At 37.6% G+C, this 18,540-nt stretch overlaps 2 protein-coding genes across 3 annotated transcripts in view; one reads left to right on the top strand and one right to left on the bottom strand.

The window, feature by feature from the left end:
- Nucleotides 1-18,540, top strand: part of RBMX (RNA binding motif protein X-linked) — a 159,326-nt gene that overhangs the window by 117,932 nt on the left and 22,854 nt on the right. The gene's annotated exons all lie outside the window — the stretch shown is intronic.
- The window catches only part of LOC127473211 (transmembrane 9 superfamily member 2-like), a 29,491-nt gene that overhangs the window by 1,985 nt on the left and 8,966 nt on the right, over nucleotides 1-18,540 (bottom strand). Inside the window, exons 8-17 of one of the 2 annotated variants that reach the window (XM_051792629.1) lie at nucleotides 16,526-16,605; nucleotides 15,490-15,598; nucleotides 15,231-15,320; nucleotides 12,371-12,503; nucleotides 11,047-11,166; nucleotides 10,818-10,875; nucleotides 8,609-8,768; nucleotides 7,824-7,975; nucleotides 6,203-6,314; nucleotides 5,632-5,803 (exon numbers count right to left, since the gene is read on the bottom strand). In XM_051792629.1, coding sequence (XP_051648589.1) covers nucleotides 5,632-5,803; nucleotides 6,203-6,314; nucleotides 7,824-7,975; nucleotides 8,609-8,768; nucleotides 10,818-10,875; nucleotides 11,047-11,166; nucleotides 12,371-12,503; nucleotides 15,231-15,320; nucleotides 15,490-15,598; nucleotides 16,526-16,605 — 1,186 coding nt within the window. The remainder of the gene's footprint in view (nucleotides 1-5,631; nucleotides 5,804-6,202; nucleotides 6,315-7,823; nucleotides 7,976-8,608; nucleotides 8,769-10,817; nucleotides 10,876-11,046; nucleotides 11,167-12,370; nucleotides 12,504-15,230; nucleotides 15,321-15,489; nucleotides 15,599-16,525; nucleotides 16,606-18,540) is intronic. The other variant, XM_051792638.1, reaches the window with a different exon arrangement.

The following is an 18,540-nucleotide window of genomic DNA, read 5'->3' as shown; positions in this document are numbered from 1 at the left end:
CAACATCAGCATTGTTACTCTAAGCCTTACTCTCATGATTTTTTCCTAATAATGGTTCTCAGCATTTGCTTTCTAGTTGTTTCTATAATATAGCCCACTCAAAGCTTTTTATGGTTTTGAAAGCAATGTTTCTTCCAAATATTTGACAGATGAGATAACTTAAAAATTTATCTGCTGTTCTAGAACAAAGTGTAGTATCATAACAAAAATGTACAACTAACACAGGAATGAGTTACCACAGTTCTGTGAGCATGCCACAACTTAATATGGGAGCACACTCTAAATCCACAGTATTTTCCTCCAATCCTTGTTAGTCTGAATCTTTATAATACATCAGTTTTCTACAAAACATTGCCTCAGTCATAACTGAACTTGAAGACTTCACACTGTGAACAAGCATTTCATCTATAAACAGATCTTCACAGGTTTCAGTAACATTGATTTTCAACTTCCCCTCCTAAAAAAAGCCTGTTTAGCGAATCAAAGACTGACTACCCCATGCTCCTTTTTTAAACTTTATCAGAAATTTTGCCAATGTACCAGATTTGAATCATGAACTTGGGAGAGAAAAGCAACACACTTGACCAAGATACAGCCTTATGTGGCCAGAACCTTCTCTGGTGTGCAGATTCCTTCAGTTGTTACCTCCACATCAATAATTGGGGCTTACCAGCATTGTAATTTCTTCTTCCCTCACATGAACAAATATAACCTACAAACTCCAGACATGTATAGCTCTATAGACTAGAAACTTAATCTTTTTTTTAGTTTTAAAATAACATGGGCCAAACAGACTAGATGCTTCCTAAGGCTCAGGTCACCAAAGAATCGTGTTGCTAATACAAAATCACTATTATTGATAAATATGAATGTAAGCTAAGGGAACATTATTTATAAGGTTTCCCTGTACAGCTGCTTTACCTACATGATTGCTTATGTAGTGAAATGAAAAGCTTAACTTTTGCTTTTATTAAGAACATAAACAGCACAGTGCCTGGTTCCACTGAAATTCAGTGTTTTCCACCTCAGACCTCGGGGTGCTTTTGACTCCATGAACCTCTACAGGGCCCGCAAAAGGTAATGCAGTCAAAAACCTTCAGATTTTCTATACTGGAGTACACACCCCAATCAAAGTGATCTGCAAAGGAGTAATAACTGGGGAAGAAAAACAGCTCTGAACTAGTGTGGTTTGTTTGAAAATTCTAGCCAGAATGCTTTCTATGTTTAGCCCATTTCACAAATCTGTCACTTGCTCCAGATTTTAGCACTTTATGTGGGAAACCACTTTATACTACATCTTTAGGCTTGTGCTTACAAGTGTAACAGGTTCCCAGATTCCTCTTTTTAACTATCTTGACTAAGGCCAATATTAAAACACAGTTAAATGCAGGATCAGTTCCTACACGTGCACCTCTACCCAATACAACTGCCATTAGTAGCTGCACTGGTTAAAATCCAAGCTTGCCAGCTCATGTAGCGTGACTTGAAACGTATTTTCTTGAAGAGCACTCTCAGCTCTTCAGTCTTTAGCATTTTTCTAAGCACATCTTGCACTGAAATTAGAATCATCCTGTATTAAAATGAGCCTCTCATTAGAACGGGAGGACTATTTAGGTAAGCTTTAGATAAGAGCCACCTTAGGATCTTGCTTTTATTTGTCTCTTTCAAAACACATTCAAACTGAAATCCAAGTTTTGAAGCACTGTCAACAAGGAGCCACCTCTGCAGCTCCCAGCCTCTCTGACAGACATCAGTGAACACAACATGACAGAAGACAGATACCCAAAAGGTGTTTTTGTTAAAGCTGTAAAAAAAATTCTATCACTAAGTACTCAAACCTCTCCCCCAATAACAACAAAGACCCCAACAAAAACCCAAACAAACAAACAAAAACTCACAAAAAAACCCCAACCCCACAAGCAAATAAATACAAAGACACCACTGGCTGAAAGAGTTGAGACTTCTAAAATTATTTTCTGCTTGGTCTAAACTCCGCTTCACTGCAAAGTTTTTACAGCTTTCAGATGCACATTTCTATGAAATGACCCAGCACCAAGCCTGACACCAATTCCTCTAATGAGCCTATAAAATCTGTTTGTTTGGTTTAATCCAATATAACAAATTAGTTTCTTGGCTCATGTTTATTTTAACAAATCCTAAACACTCACCAGCTTAAACTGAATGAAAGAGCACCTGGTGGCCTGCACTGAAGAACTTACTGTTGTGGGGTAGACCTTTATTTTTCCCTAAGTGGGTGACCTGCACGTTTTAAGATTCTGCCTTTTCAAATAATCCCTACTACTCTAGGAAACTGATGCTATCTCAGTGCAGAGCGGCCTGCCCAACACCACTGATCATCCTAGGGAGGTAATGCTAAAAGATCTTTTGCAGGAGCTATTTAAAATTCAGGAACACAGTTGTGAAGATGTCTCAAGCAATTTCTCTAGCCAAGAAGCCAAATATGTCCAAAAATCCATTTATACTTAGTATAAAACAGCTCAGCTGTTTTTTGATCTTTTTGTCCTCAGGTTTATAGACAACATACACACTACCACTTTCTGATACACAGAAAGATGATGTTACACACAGAAAGCTGGCATCTGACTGGGTAAGGGAAAGGTATTAGTAAACATAGTTTAAATTCAAAATTAAAACCAAGGATTATTGCACAGAATAATGTCAAAATACATTAAGCAGACTCTTCTGCTCTACTCATCCCTTCTAGCTTTATTGTTTAATGAAGAAAAAAGAATTCAAAGCACGAGCAGATTGTAAGAAAGCAAACAGAAAAGCACTCTGCACTTTGCTGATACTTCTTATGTACCTTAAAAGCTCTCTGTATCATACTGGTTTCAATCACTGCTCAGTGGTGGGTGCTTCAGAATCTCGGATTCTAAACACAATCTACCCAGAAGATCAAAACTCAATTTTGAAAATGGCATTAACTCACAAGTGAAAATGATGTTCAAAAATAGAGGTCACTGTAAAGCAACATGCTTTGACTATGTTCAGCATTTTTTCGTCTCTGAGAATAAAATGCATGTAATCATGTAGCCATCCCCATCCACCCACCCTTATTATTTCTTGAAAGATTAGCTGCACTTTGTACATTAAAACAAAATTGTCTGGTTTGGGGGTGCACACTAATTATTAGATTTCACTGGTCAGATTGTATTATTGTCGTTGTTGCCATACAAGCACTCAGTTCCTATTTACTTATTCACTATGATCTCTTTTGTAATGCCCAGGGTAACACAACATGCTGCCACCGAGGAGGTATTAACACTGCCCTTTATACTTCTGTCACAGTTGCTGAGACCTAACAGGCAAGAAGAGAGAAAATCAAAATACCTAGTGCTAACTTAAGTGGAACAGATGAAGGTCCCATTTTGGGAACTCTATTAATGCAAACAGTGTGTAAAATTACATTAGCAAACTCCTTCACCTCTAGAAACTCATGAGGGACTGAACCCTTATTTTCTAAAGCAAGGGCTATTAAGGAATATTTTACAAAACAAAGCAAAGGGAGCTGTCTTTTGCTTGTACCATCTGTCTAGAATAGCTTGCATTTCAGATCCAAAAATCTATCATCAAACTAAATATGGAAAATTTTATCACAACATTTTACATTATCAAGGGTTTATTATACACTCCATGTCTGTTATACCCATTACCTTTCTAGTGACTAGCTGTTCTATTAAATGTTAAAAAAAAAGGGACCGTGTAGTAGCTTTCCTCATGAACTACAAATGCAGCATAGCCAGCACTATTGTGGGTTTATTTCAAAATAAAAAGAAGACACTGCAGCACAGTTTATTATTGTACTTCTGGGGCCTCACTGGCCTCCACATCAAGAACTCCAGGATCAGCACATCTGAAGCTTTTAATGCCATTTCAGCTGCTGCCACGACAATTTCAATTATCATTTTATATATGAAAGGGATATTTTTAATTCTACCAATTTGCATCTTGTAAGTGAAATTGAAATTGGCAGGATAGCAACTAACCTATGCTAAAATCCAGACACATATTAACATATTGCTTTAGTTTAAAAGTAATTAAAACATTTTAGACTATAGTTTGAGGGTTGTTTTTTTTTTCTTTTCATATAGATAGAGATATATTGTAGAAGACATCTGGAGCTTGTTTGTTTCACCAGGATTTAGGCAGGGCTTTAAATGGCAATATGCCAACTTCTATGTTTGTCTTCTAATAATTAAAAAATAGAATAATTAAATCCTCCCCTTTTTTCCCCACCCACTTCTTTTAAAAACTCCTTTTGGCTTTCTTTTGAAGAGACACATATCTAAATAACAAATAAAAACCTATCAGTAAGTGCCAGTTAATGTTATTAGATACAATTTCTACAGAGTAACTGCTTTGTTCAAACACATACAGTAATTTTCTTCAGTGTTTATCATGAACAGTGCTTTTTTCTTCCCGTGTCAACCAGCATTAGAAAAAATAAAGATGAAAGAGATTTTTCTCACTGCTGCACTGACTTGGTCTGAAGCTAAGACTTACCTTCATTACCTATTTTAGCCACTCTTTTTTAACTGCATTTAACTGAGTTAAGGGATGCATTTCATAAAGTGAACACAAAGCAATTACAACAGGTTTCAACAATCAGTCAGAAGTAGTTAAGAAGTAACAATACAAACCATCGTGACAGCCACAGTGAAATCCTCTATCACAAGTCTTTGGAGTGACTACAAAGGTTGGTTTTACGAACAACCAGTCATATATGAACCAGCATTTTCTCTAGTTCTGCCACTGCTGTACTTCATGCCAAGCAGTGATACCTAAAAGATCTGACTTCATGTGTTAAATCTACATATACAACAGCAGCAGTACGATGAACACCAAGATAAAATGCTCCTGGCTATTTTTAAGGGCCAGTACCCTTCAAAGAGCTTCTAATTTCCTCTAACACATGGTAAATCTGGCACAGATTTCTCATCAAATCAACCTCGAAATTATAGTTTCAGTCAAGTGATTATGTTAGAGTGAGTAATTCTGTAGAAGACACATAGCCTGCACGAGTAACAGCAGAGAAGTTGGACAATTAAAACTGGAGAGCCCTATTTCAAACAGGTTCCTCCAGTTAAGGTAAATTCCTGCCATTAAGAAGTGGTGCTTAGTGAGCAGGTGAGGCCACTTCTAACAATACTAAAACTTTCTCTTCTCAAACTCCACTTTTTCCCCAGCACCAGCCTCCTTCACTTGCTGAGAGTGAAAGCTGAAAACATTCTTTATCCGCCATATGCAGAGCGCAATTATCTTTAACTACACAACTTCTAGAACCAATTACGAAATCCAAAATCAAGTTAACACTTGATATCAAAGTGAACAAGAACAGCCCTTTGAAAAATATAATGGTTTGAACTCATTGCTAATATAATATTCAATAAAGGAAAATTAATTATGCTATAAATAAATGTAATTTCAAGTTAGGAAAAAACCATAAAGAGTACCTTCCTGTGATGTGTGGTGTCACAAACCATAAAAGTAACACTGCCTAAAGAGTCACAGATTGTATCTAATGGTTCAGAGAGTCTAAATTTCACCCAATGCTGCTCATTTCAAAAGCAGAACTCCCCGCATTCGCTTTAGACTGAACACCGTACTTACCTGTGAAAAGGAAAAAAATCAAGACCATGATCATTGTGTAACCAAAGTATAAAATGGTGCTGGCAGTTCCTGTTATCTGGAGTTTGGAGAAGAAGTAATGAACTGCATAGATAAAGAGATAAACTGCTGTAAAGCTGCTGGTCAAGAACGACCTCCACCACCAGTGATAATCCTGAAAGAAACAATAAACCAGTCACCACATAGAAAACAAAATATAAATAAGCTGGTTAAAAAATAACATTGTCTTCTGAAACACATTTGATTCTGCAAAATTTATCTTAAAAAAGATTCCTACATAGCACCTAGGTACTTTTTTTTCCTACAAGTCACCTGATTGCTTCCACTATGAACATGAAATTATTCTAAGATCAAGCCTGTTTATTTTTGCTTATCTGTTGCCAGTGGTGGATTTTGAAGCAAAAAGCACATTTCAGAAGAGTGGCTAAGACAGGCATGTCAAGGCTGACAGTGCAATCCATTCAGTGTCCAGCACTTCACAGTACATGTGAATACCTCACCTCTAACATCTCCCAGCTACAAGTGGCATCTACAGCAAAACTGTAACTTTTACCTCTGCACACAGATGGAAGTAGCACAGCAAAACTGTAGCTTCTGAACACGTAATTAGAAGAATTATAAAAACTAGGAACAGGAATCCAAACATGTAATACATCTGATGAGACCTAAAATGAAAAACAAAGGAAAACAAGAGTCCCATTTTTGGTTGAAGTTCTGAGTTAATTGACAGTGTCACATTGCCAGATGCTAAGTTAACCAAAACCCCTAAAAAATCCAAACACAAAAAACCCACACCATTAGGGTAACTTTATTGACTAATTCATAAAAAGTTTTCTTTACCCACATGTACTCAGTAAATACACATTTATTTAAGGTAACAGTTATAAAACCTCTGCTCTACAAAGCAAGTCTTCAATTATACTTCCCCTGAAATCAGCGTCTATCTTTCACAGAAAAGGAGTTAAGGACAATTTCCACCAGAGATGTTTATCACTTCAGGTCTCTTTGTTAGGAGGACCTTTAGCCTCCCTGACTCCTGCATCACCTGTACTCTTCCCTAGTTCCAGTACCCACTTCCTTCCTCCTACTGCAGCTAAACTTTCCAGGTGTCTCTGCATCTCATCACTACATCCAATCAGATGTTCCTCCCCTCCCAGCCTATCCCCAGGCCAAGTCTGGCTCCAATTCCAGTGCTAACCAAATACAAAATCACTCACAAAAATAAACATGAGGGAAATATGTTAATTTATTTTTAATCTGGTAAGGGATAAGGGAAATAACCAAATTAACTTTCTTGGGTGAAGGTGACCATTACTGCAGTACAGGATTAGACAGAGGGAGTATTAGTTGCACATTCCCTCCATACTTCCCTTCTGTAGGATAAATAATGAGAAACAATTTGGGAACTTGCTAATTTCAGCTACAAAAGTCTAGAGTATACCTGTTTGTCACCTGATTACATTTTTCAGCACAGCTATATTACACGTTTCTATTTTTGTTGAGGACAAATATGAAAAGCTAAACTAATATATTTGCATTTAGAGCTGGTTTAGAAAACTGTTCTGTAAGATCTCTTGACATAAACAGAGGACACCATATGAAAACCTGGCACCTTCAGGACAGTATTTTCCATTGAAGAACAATGTACTGACATTTCATGTTTCACATTGTGAAAGTTTGAAAGATTGCACTGGTTTAATTTTTCATGCACCTGCTTGATTAGGTTTTGACAAGATTTTGGAGTGGAGTGGATGGTTCCTGGAGAGCAGAGTTTTTGTTTTGCAGAACATGGAATCCCAAGATCTTGACCCAATTCTGATCTAACAGCTGAACCTGCTAGATTGTATTAGTTTCATAAATCATAATATAGTTACACAGTGGATTAGGCTCTACCTAACCACAACATTACGAAACCACACTTGTGCTGTTTGAACCAGGAAGATAAAACAAGGCAACAGGATTCTAACATCACACTTTGCAGTTGCCATTAAAAAGAACTAGTTTCATAAGGTCTAAGCACAGAAGTAAATATACAGATTCCAGAAATTCCACAGAAGTCTGCACGATGATCAAAACTTTTAGAACTGGACTATTCCTTGGACTAATTGGTCCAGGATGTCCAAACTCACTGTGTGTATCATCAAACCAGAGGAAAAAAAAATAGTGATGCTCACCAAATGCTATTCAGAATGAAAAACAGTTGAATAAAAATACAGCCAAAGGGTAAGATACCGCCCATGATGATACCAGGCAATGGCTTTGTGAAAAAGGACTGCTCCGGGATTTGGCGAGGAATCTGGTTGGTACGCACGGGATGTTCAATAGGCTGCAGAGAAAAACAACACAAACAAATGATACATTGTTACACCATAAATAACATTACTTTTCCCAAATATTGGCATCTAAAGATTTGATAAACACAGCTGTATTTTCATTCATAAGCCATCACAAGTTTTCAAATGAAAAAAACCTACAAATGTGATGCCTGTCGTTAGGAAAAAACACGTGTGCTTTAGAGATTCCAACTATTGGCCAGTAAGCAAGTCAGAACATGAAGGAAATAAATCTGTTCAGTCCTTAATTAAAATTAAAAAAAATCCAACACCACCACCTTTTTCTGAGTTGTCTGGCGTTATCTCAACCTAGTGAAGTACAGACTGAAGCCCTTCTGAAGTAGTATTTCAAAAATGAAACTACTGAGGTATTGCTGCAGCAAAAAAAGCATGCAAGACCTCCAAGAGCACTGTGAAATTCTGATTCTAGTGAATGGACAGGAAAAAAAAAATTAGTGTGACATTACAAGCATATACTTGATTTCAAAATCATGACCAAGTGAAACATCATTTTACAATCACTGGGCCATAGATGTCTCAGTTTGACCAGCTCCTGTATGCTTAAGAGATTCAGTGGCTCAACTACAGAGGACAGGTGTATTTCAGATCTGTAGTTGGACCCCTACCTTCTCTTTGAAGCCAAAATAGGCACCAACGAAGGTTAGTGGGACTGAAATTCCAAACCACATAGCTAGGATAGCAACCAAAGTGCCAAAAGGGATGGCAGCTGAGGATCCTTTCACCCACAGAATGAGATTCATAATGAAGAAATCAGCAAAGACAATCCTGAAAGATCAGAAAAGATATTAAAATATTCAGGAAAAGAATATATGTATCAGTAAGTATTAAAAAACATAAATCAGTTGAAAGTCTGCACAAGAAAAATGTAGCTTCTAGCAATTTCCCAATCCCCCAACAGTCCTAATTCCTTTCACCAACAGTGCAGTTGAAGTAAAAATGTCTGCTTGTAATATAGGTATCTATGGCAAAGCCAATATTTAAATAGACTCTGCACACAAAATCAAAAAGTAACAGAAATATTCCATTGCAAAAATCTATAAAAAAATGGAAAATAAATAAAATAAATAAATAAAACCCCCTCTTATCTGAACCACCTTTCCTATTCTTACCAGACATATTTTCTCTATTTAGGTCCTTTGTAAATAGTAAATTCCTTCTGAATAAATACAGTGATATCAGAATCTCATATTTAGGCAGCCACATGTCACTCTCACAATAGATGTATGTGCTGCTGCAGGTTGTGTCACAAGTGGAAAGGGGGGATTAGAGAGGGCTCTGCCCTAACAGAAACCTTTGTATAAGCATGGACTTACACATATTAAGGAGCCCACACCTTTGGAGAATTTAAATAGACACTGCTTCAGTCATGACATGTCTCCAGACTTGTTCTTTCCTCCCCTGTTAAGCACATCTGCCTCATTTTCTAAACATCCTAGGAAAACACTAGAAAACAACTCTGAAACATATGATGAAGATTCCAAACATCCCAATCTGAGAACAAAGCAAAATGTACTGCAAAAGAGCCCCCTATAAAATAAAAGTTTGCTTGAATTGCCATTATTCATAGATTCAAGGATGCACCACAGAAAATTGAGCCTCAGGAAGGGCCCCTGCAAAGTGCACCATTGTCTGGGTTTTGTTAAAAAGGTGCTCCAGAGGAAGAATTTAAACTGCCCTGAAGTGAACATGCATCCTCCACTGAAATTTAAAAAGGAAGGAAGGAGGATTAGAGCAATAGAAATAGACAGCCTCCTTTTTTTTCCTAGGAGAGGTCTGAGACTTGCCAAAACAGTTTGGGGGAACAGACCTGTTCAGTAAGCACACCCAAGCGACCCCTGCTGTAAGCATCTTGTTGAACAAAAAATAGAAATCAAATCCATTTTAGAAGTCTTGCTAAAAATTTTTATCATCCAACCAAGCTCGTAACACAGACCCCACTTACCCCCTCCAAAGTTAGAAAAAAATACTGCAAATAGGAACTCCCATCAGTCTACTGAGACTAAAAAGACCTTGGGCTGTTTATGATATTATGCAAATTCACTGAACTAGCATAGCATAATCAGGACATCTGTTCCTATTCTACCAGCCCCAGTCATTTCACTTCCTCAGTGAAACTCAATTTATTTGGGAGTTTACATGACCAGCACAATATTTTTTCCCATCGATATATATTTTCTTCTCTCTCCTGATAATACCTAAATGACAGCAGGGAAACTGAAGCACATTTTGTTTAGAAGTAAGATTTCTATAGAAATACTACACTCGGTTGTTATCGAAGACATTACCTTTCATTTGATGAAATTCTACTTTACTTGAAACCAAGCCATGTTTTATTCATTCTGGGGTTTTTTGGAGGAAGAAATACCTTATGAAATTTATAATCTTTTCCTCCACTTTTGCCAAGGACATTTGGCAGTACCCAAAGCTGAAACCAAGGAACTGGACATTACCTACATTTATGTATGAAGACGACAACCAGAATTACCTGGAACATACCAAGTGCTATGGTACCAGACTGGAATTACCCCATCACTGTGTCTAATGTTCTGGTGCAGTGACTCTCAAAGGCTGTGACACTACCTTGCATCATTCCTCCTACCCCCACAGCTGACTACAAAACAAGATGCTAAGAACCTGTGTTCTAGAGTACCAGGCTCCAACTCCTCAGAATTCTCTTTTCTTCATATTCACACATAGGCAGTACAGAAAGGGAACAGCAGTTTGGAGAACCATAAACAAAATCACACAAACAGGCTTCATAACAATTCACTTTTTTTTCCCCAACTCCTTCCCACAAGGGGAAACAATACTAACCCAGGGCAAAGTAGAGCTGTAAGCAAGACGTTTGTCTTCCACTTCTCACCTCTGAATGCTGAGGGGAAAAAGTAAAAACAAGTTCAAGACTTTTTCCAACTGTTTTACAGAATGGCAGCAAGAAGCAGATTTGTTGTCTGAGACACCAGCTCCCATCTGAGGTTTATATTGAGCCCAGCAATTCTGGATTTAACATGTTGTGTCACATTAAATAAATGCACATACTTACTCTTGTACATTCTAGCAGACACGTAACCAGCTGGAGTTCCCAGCAAGACCCACAATACAACAGCACAGGTCATCAAAGCACCACGGTTGGCAGGGGAAAGAAAACCAAGGCAAGCCAGGACTGGAGAGACAAAAAGATTTAGTTATTTGTGGACACATGTCAAAATCCCCCTGTAACAAATCACTGTGAAGGTTTATCCTTTTCACTACCAGACATTTAAATGAAGACTGTGTGCATAAGCTTGACCATACCTCTAACAGCACTGTTTCATTCAAAAGCATTCTTTCCACCTCACCTCTTAAGAAGAAAATTTCTCAAAGCCAAAAGGCTGAAAAGTAAAATGCCACCATCCACCATGATGTTTTACTTAAGAACACTCTATCCTGAAAATTAGCCTCTTTAATCACAGAAGGCTGCCTGAGTGTGAACCAATTGTAGAGATCACCCTACAGATACTTGCAAAAAAGGAGTTTGTCAGTAATCTCCAGTGTACAGTTGGTTTTATAAAGGACTTTCTCTCACCACCAATTTCTTTCTATGCTACACTGGTTGCACAGGAAACTATCGCAGTTAACTAAGATACAGAGTTGTGACCAACACTGAAAGACAAGCCTATCAAGAAAATTCTACTAATCTTAAAGCATCATGTAATAAATAGAAAAAAAAGCAGCTCCTCTATGAAAGATCAAAAAACTGAATCAAACTTGGAGAACTAAATTTGAAAAATGCTTCTCGTGTAGTATCAGTGTACCTTCTAAATCAATTAGATAGTAAGAAAAGGAATGGTCATAAACTTTACAGATAACAGATAAGAAAACACCATCTTGTGACAGATGACATCATCATATGCATTTATAGTTGTCTGAGGTAGGTTCTCATTATCTCAATGTTGTGTCAGCACCATTTCATTGGTGTGCACTCTGGCTCTTATTTCTGCACGGCTGCAGATTGTCATATCAAACATACTGGATAGAAAGTGTTCCCAGAACATTAAAGCTTTGATTACATGTCTTTGAACTTGCATTACTGGACCCTTACATAATTTACAGCATGACAAATTGTTTCTGCTTTTTAAAAAGAAACTTGTAAGAAGGAAGTTTGATTTCTGTACTCATGAAGAATCTGAATTAGCCCAGATAGCACAATGTTTTCAGTGACAACACAACAGCATTACTGAAGCTATCCAGATTAGTGTTATGAAACTGCATTAATATTTTATTTTACTAAAGGAAGGACTTAAAGGCTTCTGTCATTTGTTTAATAATATTGCATCTTTCTTATCACTATTACACTACAAACACATCACCTTAATGAAGTTACTTACATAAAGTAATAAATGTCATAATGAAAATTTGCGTTCCTTGGCCCAAAAAGACAGAGAGTAACATTCCCTTCCTTGGAGGTCTAAACACATCTCCATGAACCAGCTTCCAGCCAAATTCCTCTTGGGCATCTTCCTGTATAAAATCAACAAAGTCTTTAGCAAAGATACATAATGCAGCAGTGAATTAACACAAACAAGATGCAAAATACATATTTAAAGTTTGATTAACTTCCAGTTAAGATCCAAAGCCAGACTAATTGCATCTGATTCATCACTCATTGATTTCATAACCCCCTAATGGTTCAGTGAAAAAGGCAGGATTTATCAAGAAAATCCTCATCTCTTAAAGCAAGAAAAAACCAAATGTAATTAGCCAAACCACAGAACATCATTCTAAATTTAAACTAAAACAAAGCATTCCATTTAATTCAACTTCAATCTAGTTCAAGCATTTATCTTTTTCTGCTTCCATTTCAAAGCACATCAGTCTCAATGACAATATTGGGAAAGAATGAAACTCTCTCTGTACTACAAAAGAAAGTTTGCTCCCTGGAACCATGGAGGGACAAATACCAACACTCTGTCCCACTCCCAGAGGTGAAAAGATGGATGGCATGGGCAGGGGGGATCCTAAGGAACCACTGCTGAAGAACAAGGCTCTTCAATAGAGTCACTCAAAACAGACACTGCCCCTCACACAATAAACCAACCAAACCCAACACACGACCACAAGACCACTCTCCTCCTCATAAAATTAAAAGCTACAGGTTTCATTCAACCCAGGAATACTGAGTTCAGGTCAAAGGACTGCTTACCACTAGAATTACAGCATGCAAAAAAGCAGGGTAAGAAAGAATGCAGATGACGCTGGCAAATGACACAGAGCATCTTGAACTGCAACAGATTATGTAACATTTATTTTTGCTAGAAGATTGTCTTTGACTTCCCCACAATGATACCTCTGCTTACTAGAATTTATCTTGGTTTATGAAAAATAAAGAGAAACCAAGTTTGGCAGATTGAGACCCCCATATTGGGCTATGGGCCACAGTGTTCATCTCAAAGCTCAGTTTTTAATAAAACTCTTTCATTACAGGCCAATTAGTTGTGAGTCAGAGTATTCTGTTTTAAAAAATTCAGCAGTGTTTTATATTGTTAACCTTTATGTTCAAGATAAGGATAAGAATTGGACAGCTAAACCAAGTAGCATGCTACACTTTAGAGTTTCAAAGAGTATTTGAGGAAAATTACTCTTAAACTTTTTAGAAGTGCAGTAATCCTCATCTTATCCATTAATTTAGCTTAGTTCTCAGAACATTCTAACAGGTTGAAGTCCCCTACACTCAAGTAGTCATTACCAAAGAGATTTGGAAAAAAACAGCTCTCACTGTTGAAAACACACTGACATGAGTTCTCTTCAGTTCTGGAATCCTCTCTTAGTCACTAGACCCTCAGAGCAATCTAGTGATTTCTAAACACTTCATTACTGTTTGTCTCACTAAATCCACAACACACTAAAGCCAGCTGGCATTAGCTGAACATTAAATGCACATATTAGGACCAAATCCACTGGCTCCTGCATCGATTTCTTTTCAAGTGCAGTCACCAGCATCCCCTAAGTGTGAGATACTAATTTGCTTCACTGCAGATTCCTCAGCCCAGCTCCTCTTCTGCACAAATATTTCACACCTTTTTAAATAAGTTCCTTGAATTGAAACAGATCCTTAAGTCTCTCACACCTGGCAAGAAAATAAAAAGTGTGGTTTTCTGAAAGTCACACTTATCCCTGCTGTTACCCATAAAAACTAATCAAACTTCTACAAGTCTTGCTCTTTATTACATTAAAAATTATCAACTAATAAAGAGAACACAGGATAAGATAATGAACATAATTTAATTGAGAGCCTCACAGAAATAATCAGTTAAAGGATGTGGGAAAATTTTTCAACTTAAATTACTGTCTGGATTTGCATTAACAAAAGATATTTAATATCAAAACCACGAAGAAGAATAAAAGTATTTTCAGATGTTTTAGTTCCAATATGAAAATGTTTTGTGCATTTTGAAGTATTTCTTAAACCAGATAGACAGCAACAGCAGCGAAAATTCAAACCTTTGTAGCATCTGACATTACTTCTCATGCTTAGGTTGCAGATATCCCTTTTACCAATGAGAATGAGTGAAAGGCTGAGTAAAAATTACTCTGAGCCTACTAGGTCAAGTATTTTTAACTCACAACCAGCTACATTCTCTTCCACTAGAGGTACCTGCCCCTTTCCCATTTTAAGGAGTACATATTCCAAACAAACTCACAACAGGTTCAGTCAGATGGCAAAAGGTTTCAGCCACCTCATTAAGTCAGACAAACCAGACTCAGTTTGACACAGTGATTACCAGGTCTTTGCTAAGGCCACATAACATGACTTAAAGCAGGGCTGCATTGACACACTTATGGCTGATGCTGGAAGGGACCTCTGGAGTTCAGCTTGTCCTGCACAAGCAGGGTCACCTGAAGCACCATGTCTAAATGGCTCTTCACTGTCTCCAAGGATGGTGATTCCATAAAGAACACACTGGCTGCTGAGGTGTGTGCCATACCACCTGCTGCATGTCCTGACTGACTCCATAATGCAACTACAGGACTCAGGAGAAATTGCCATGTCTTGATGGTGAGCCAATGCCAAAACACTTTTTAATGCCATCACTGTGTCTTGTGGCTGTTGGTGTACATAATAAAGTATTATTAAATTATTAATAAAGTATTTATTAAAACCCAGGCTTTCCTTGGGAACAAAGGGACTTGCATTTCAAATACAAGTTTGTTTACTATCAAAAAGTATCTGTGAATCACTCCACATACTTCTAAAATCTGAAGCCTGTCCTTGCATATTACAAGTTCATCCAGTGATGCTAGAAAAGTAAGATCTTCACATCTGACCATGTATTCCTGCTGTTAGAAAAGAAGAAATAGCAATACAGTTACTTTTAACCCCCAGAGATGTTAGCATGTTTTAAATTCATCATAGTTACACATCTCTCTAGATGTACTCAAAACTAATTGATAGACATCACTATCACCAGAGCAATGTGCTCATGTAAAAGCTGTAAATTTTACTCACTGAAGAGTCAATCTGGTTGTATCTTGCAATATCTTTATGAAGAGTCCTCAGAATGATCATAGCCACCATGCCAGATAAGAAGAGAACAATTACGAGGGAATTCATTATACTGTAAATAAAGAAAAGGTCAAACTTTCAATCCAGTTATTCAGGTTTCAGGACATGCACTCAGTTCACATCAAATGTACAGCTCAAGTCTGAGGAAACGTCTTAGATGTTCAGACCTTTCAGTGTTTTCCCACCCAGAGAAGAGAAACTGTTCTCAGTTGTGTACCTATATGATTTCTTAGGTGACAGAAGTGAGAAGAACAGTATTTCATGATACATTGCTAATTCTCAAGACAGTTACATATTGCTTTTCTCTATTTTCCTCCTTATATACCTCAGAAGTAATTTCCCTGGTGAAACAGCTACAGCTCTTGAAGCAGACTGTCACGTAGATTTTGTATCTATCAACCAATTAAATTGACATCATGCCATTTAATATTTTGTAGAGATCAATTCAATCAGATCAGCCTTTTCAAACACTTACATTGCAAAACATTAACACTTCAACACAAATTATGTGCTTACTTTTGCATGGTAAGGAGGGAAATAAGAAAGAGCTTTTCACATACATCTTTTACTCATAAAAAAAGACCTCCTTTTTTACTGTAAGCAGCAGCTGAGTACAAAACACACACTACACTTATGTACCTCTCACTTGTCAGTCAGAGAAACCCAGACAGTGACAATAAGAACACTGCAAAGGAGCAAAAGTTCTCCAGAATGGAGGTGATAAGAGTAAAACACTGGAAGCTGCTTTCCCTTTGGACAATAATGATGCAATCCTTTTACAAAATTCAACATGACAGTTGCTCCCAAAAGACGGAAATTTACTTCACATATGAAAACAAAAAAGTTTTCTTGCCTAAAAACTTACAGACTTTGTTCTACCACAGCAGACATTTTATATATCTATAAATCCCTAGAAGCACTACTAAGAAATCTCTGTGCTCCCCAGCAAGACTTCACCTCCAAAAAATGCAGATCTTACCTAAACCACTGGATGTTTGTATGAGGCATGGACTCCAAAATGTAGTCCCACCTGGAAGCCCACTTAATATTATTCTTTTCCTACAAAGAAATGAAACAGCAATTAATAGAAAGAAGTACAAGTTCATTGCAGTCTCCAAGAAGGAATAAGCACATCAAATCTTTCCCATAAACCTTCCAGTCAGCATTCATATCTAAGCTTGGTATCAACCCTGGATGTTAGACCTCCCTCTTGCATTAATTCACCTCTTAAGCCTCTAAAAGAGTACCTTGGTTATTGAAATTCCCTATTCGTGTCTTCTACCTTCAACTGAGGCTTCACTAAGCCTCATCTTTCTATGATTCAGGATGTAGCTGCCTGCAGATCCCAAATACAGGCTGAAAAACTATCATGCCATTACTACAAGATTCCCTCAGTACAGCACACTGATCTTGAAACTTCAACTTTGTCAAACATACTCCATAAACATATTTCTAGTTTTCTCTGGAACTTTTTCTTTCTCATCACATTCAATGCATTTAGCACAGGCTTCTTCACTGTGCCATAACACTGGCTGATACAGATTATTTTCCACTCTGAGTCATGGGAGACAGTTTTCATTTCCAGATAGTGCTGTGATGGATTTAAGAAGTTTCACCCTAAAAGATGCTTTTATTCTCTTCTGTCTCCCTTCTCTAAAATTTACACAAAAGCTGCACAAGTGAGGACTCTTTCTGACCCACAAGCCTTGTCCTCCACAGTTGGTCTCATGGGACATACACACCTTCTGTCCTGCTACCAAATTTCATCCCTTGACTGGCATAATATTCTGCAGAATTTTTCATGTATTTACCAGGTGGTAAATTGGTACAGTTCATTCTCAAAATTTAGACTGTATCACCAGCTTAGAATTTTTAAGTTCTGGATCAAGAACATGACAATGAAGAACTGCACCAACACAACAAGGTGGCCAAAATTGCCCTAAGTTGCTCTTTGTCAGCCCAATCAGCAGAAGATCAGTAGTTCAGGGCTACTTGATCCAGGGTTTCAGAAGCGTGGTGCTGAAGTTTGTTACATGTTTACATTTTTGTGCACCTGTGTACTAAACATTAGACCCATGCTGATGTATACTTTTCACATACACAGAGCTACATACCTTGCCCATTTCAACTAATTAAAGCAGACACCACCACTGTCTCACCAGAAGTCAGCTGCCGAATTGGAAAGGACCACAAAACAGTTACATATTTAACTGCTTTATGTATTCAGGCTGACTGAAACTAATGTTCTCCTATTTAAAAACACTTCTTGCTGATAAACACTCCCTTTTAAGTTATTCTGAAACCACTAATAAAAAGTAAACCGTGAGGTATTATTTCAAATCAAGGCTAAGGGATAACAGACAGAATAAGCAGTTTTGAAGTGCCATCTGCTGGAAGCATTTAAACTCACGGGATCTGAGCTCTACCTGCTCCATGGAGAAGGAGGGAGTAGGTACCCAAACACCCAATACATTGCGTGACTAACCAGAGAAAGTTCACGCTGAAATTCTAAACTGCAGTTTACCATCAAGATTTAAACACAAATGTTAATGACAGAAGGCTCATTCATGTAGGAAAATTAAGAGAGTCTAAGCAGGATTGGGTGTCTCAAGGGAAAAGTAACAGGATATGGAGTCTTGCACCTCAAGGTCATTGGTTCAAATCAAATTCAATTTGGTAGGATGAAAGCTGTTACCCTGCAATGGCTGCCTGACTGCCTGTACAAAACAAGCTGGTGGTCTCGAGCCAAATCCTCTAAGATTGGCATCTGACATCAGAGGAACAACCACACTTTCAGGACGGACTGGAACCAAGGTACCAAGGTCTGAAGTACCTTGAATCAAATTACTGTCACCCCCAGAGAAGGTTCACTTTCCATGCTGGGGTAAACACCCATTTGCCAGAAAGTAATTTCCTCCTGTCTAAGTCACTGCAGGCTGAATAAAGCATTAGAGTGTTGGTAATCATCAGAGTATTAATTTTAAAAGATAAATG

This window comes from Manacus candei, unplaced genomic scaffold (genome assembly GCF_025592945.1).
Source record: "Manacus candei isolate 608988 ecotype Guabito, Panama unplaced genomic scaffold, ASM2559294v1 h1tg000003l, whole genome shotgun sequence".
In the NCBI taxonomy this organism is placed as follows: Eukaryota; Metazoa; Chordata; class Aves; order Passeriformes; family Pipridae; genus Manacus; species Manacus candei.
Note: the sequence above shows the minus strand (reverse complement) of the source record. Positions and strands in the feature narration are given on the sequence as shown.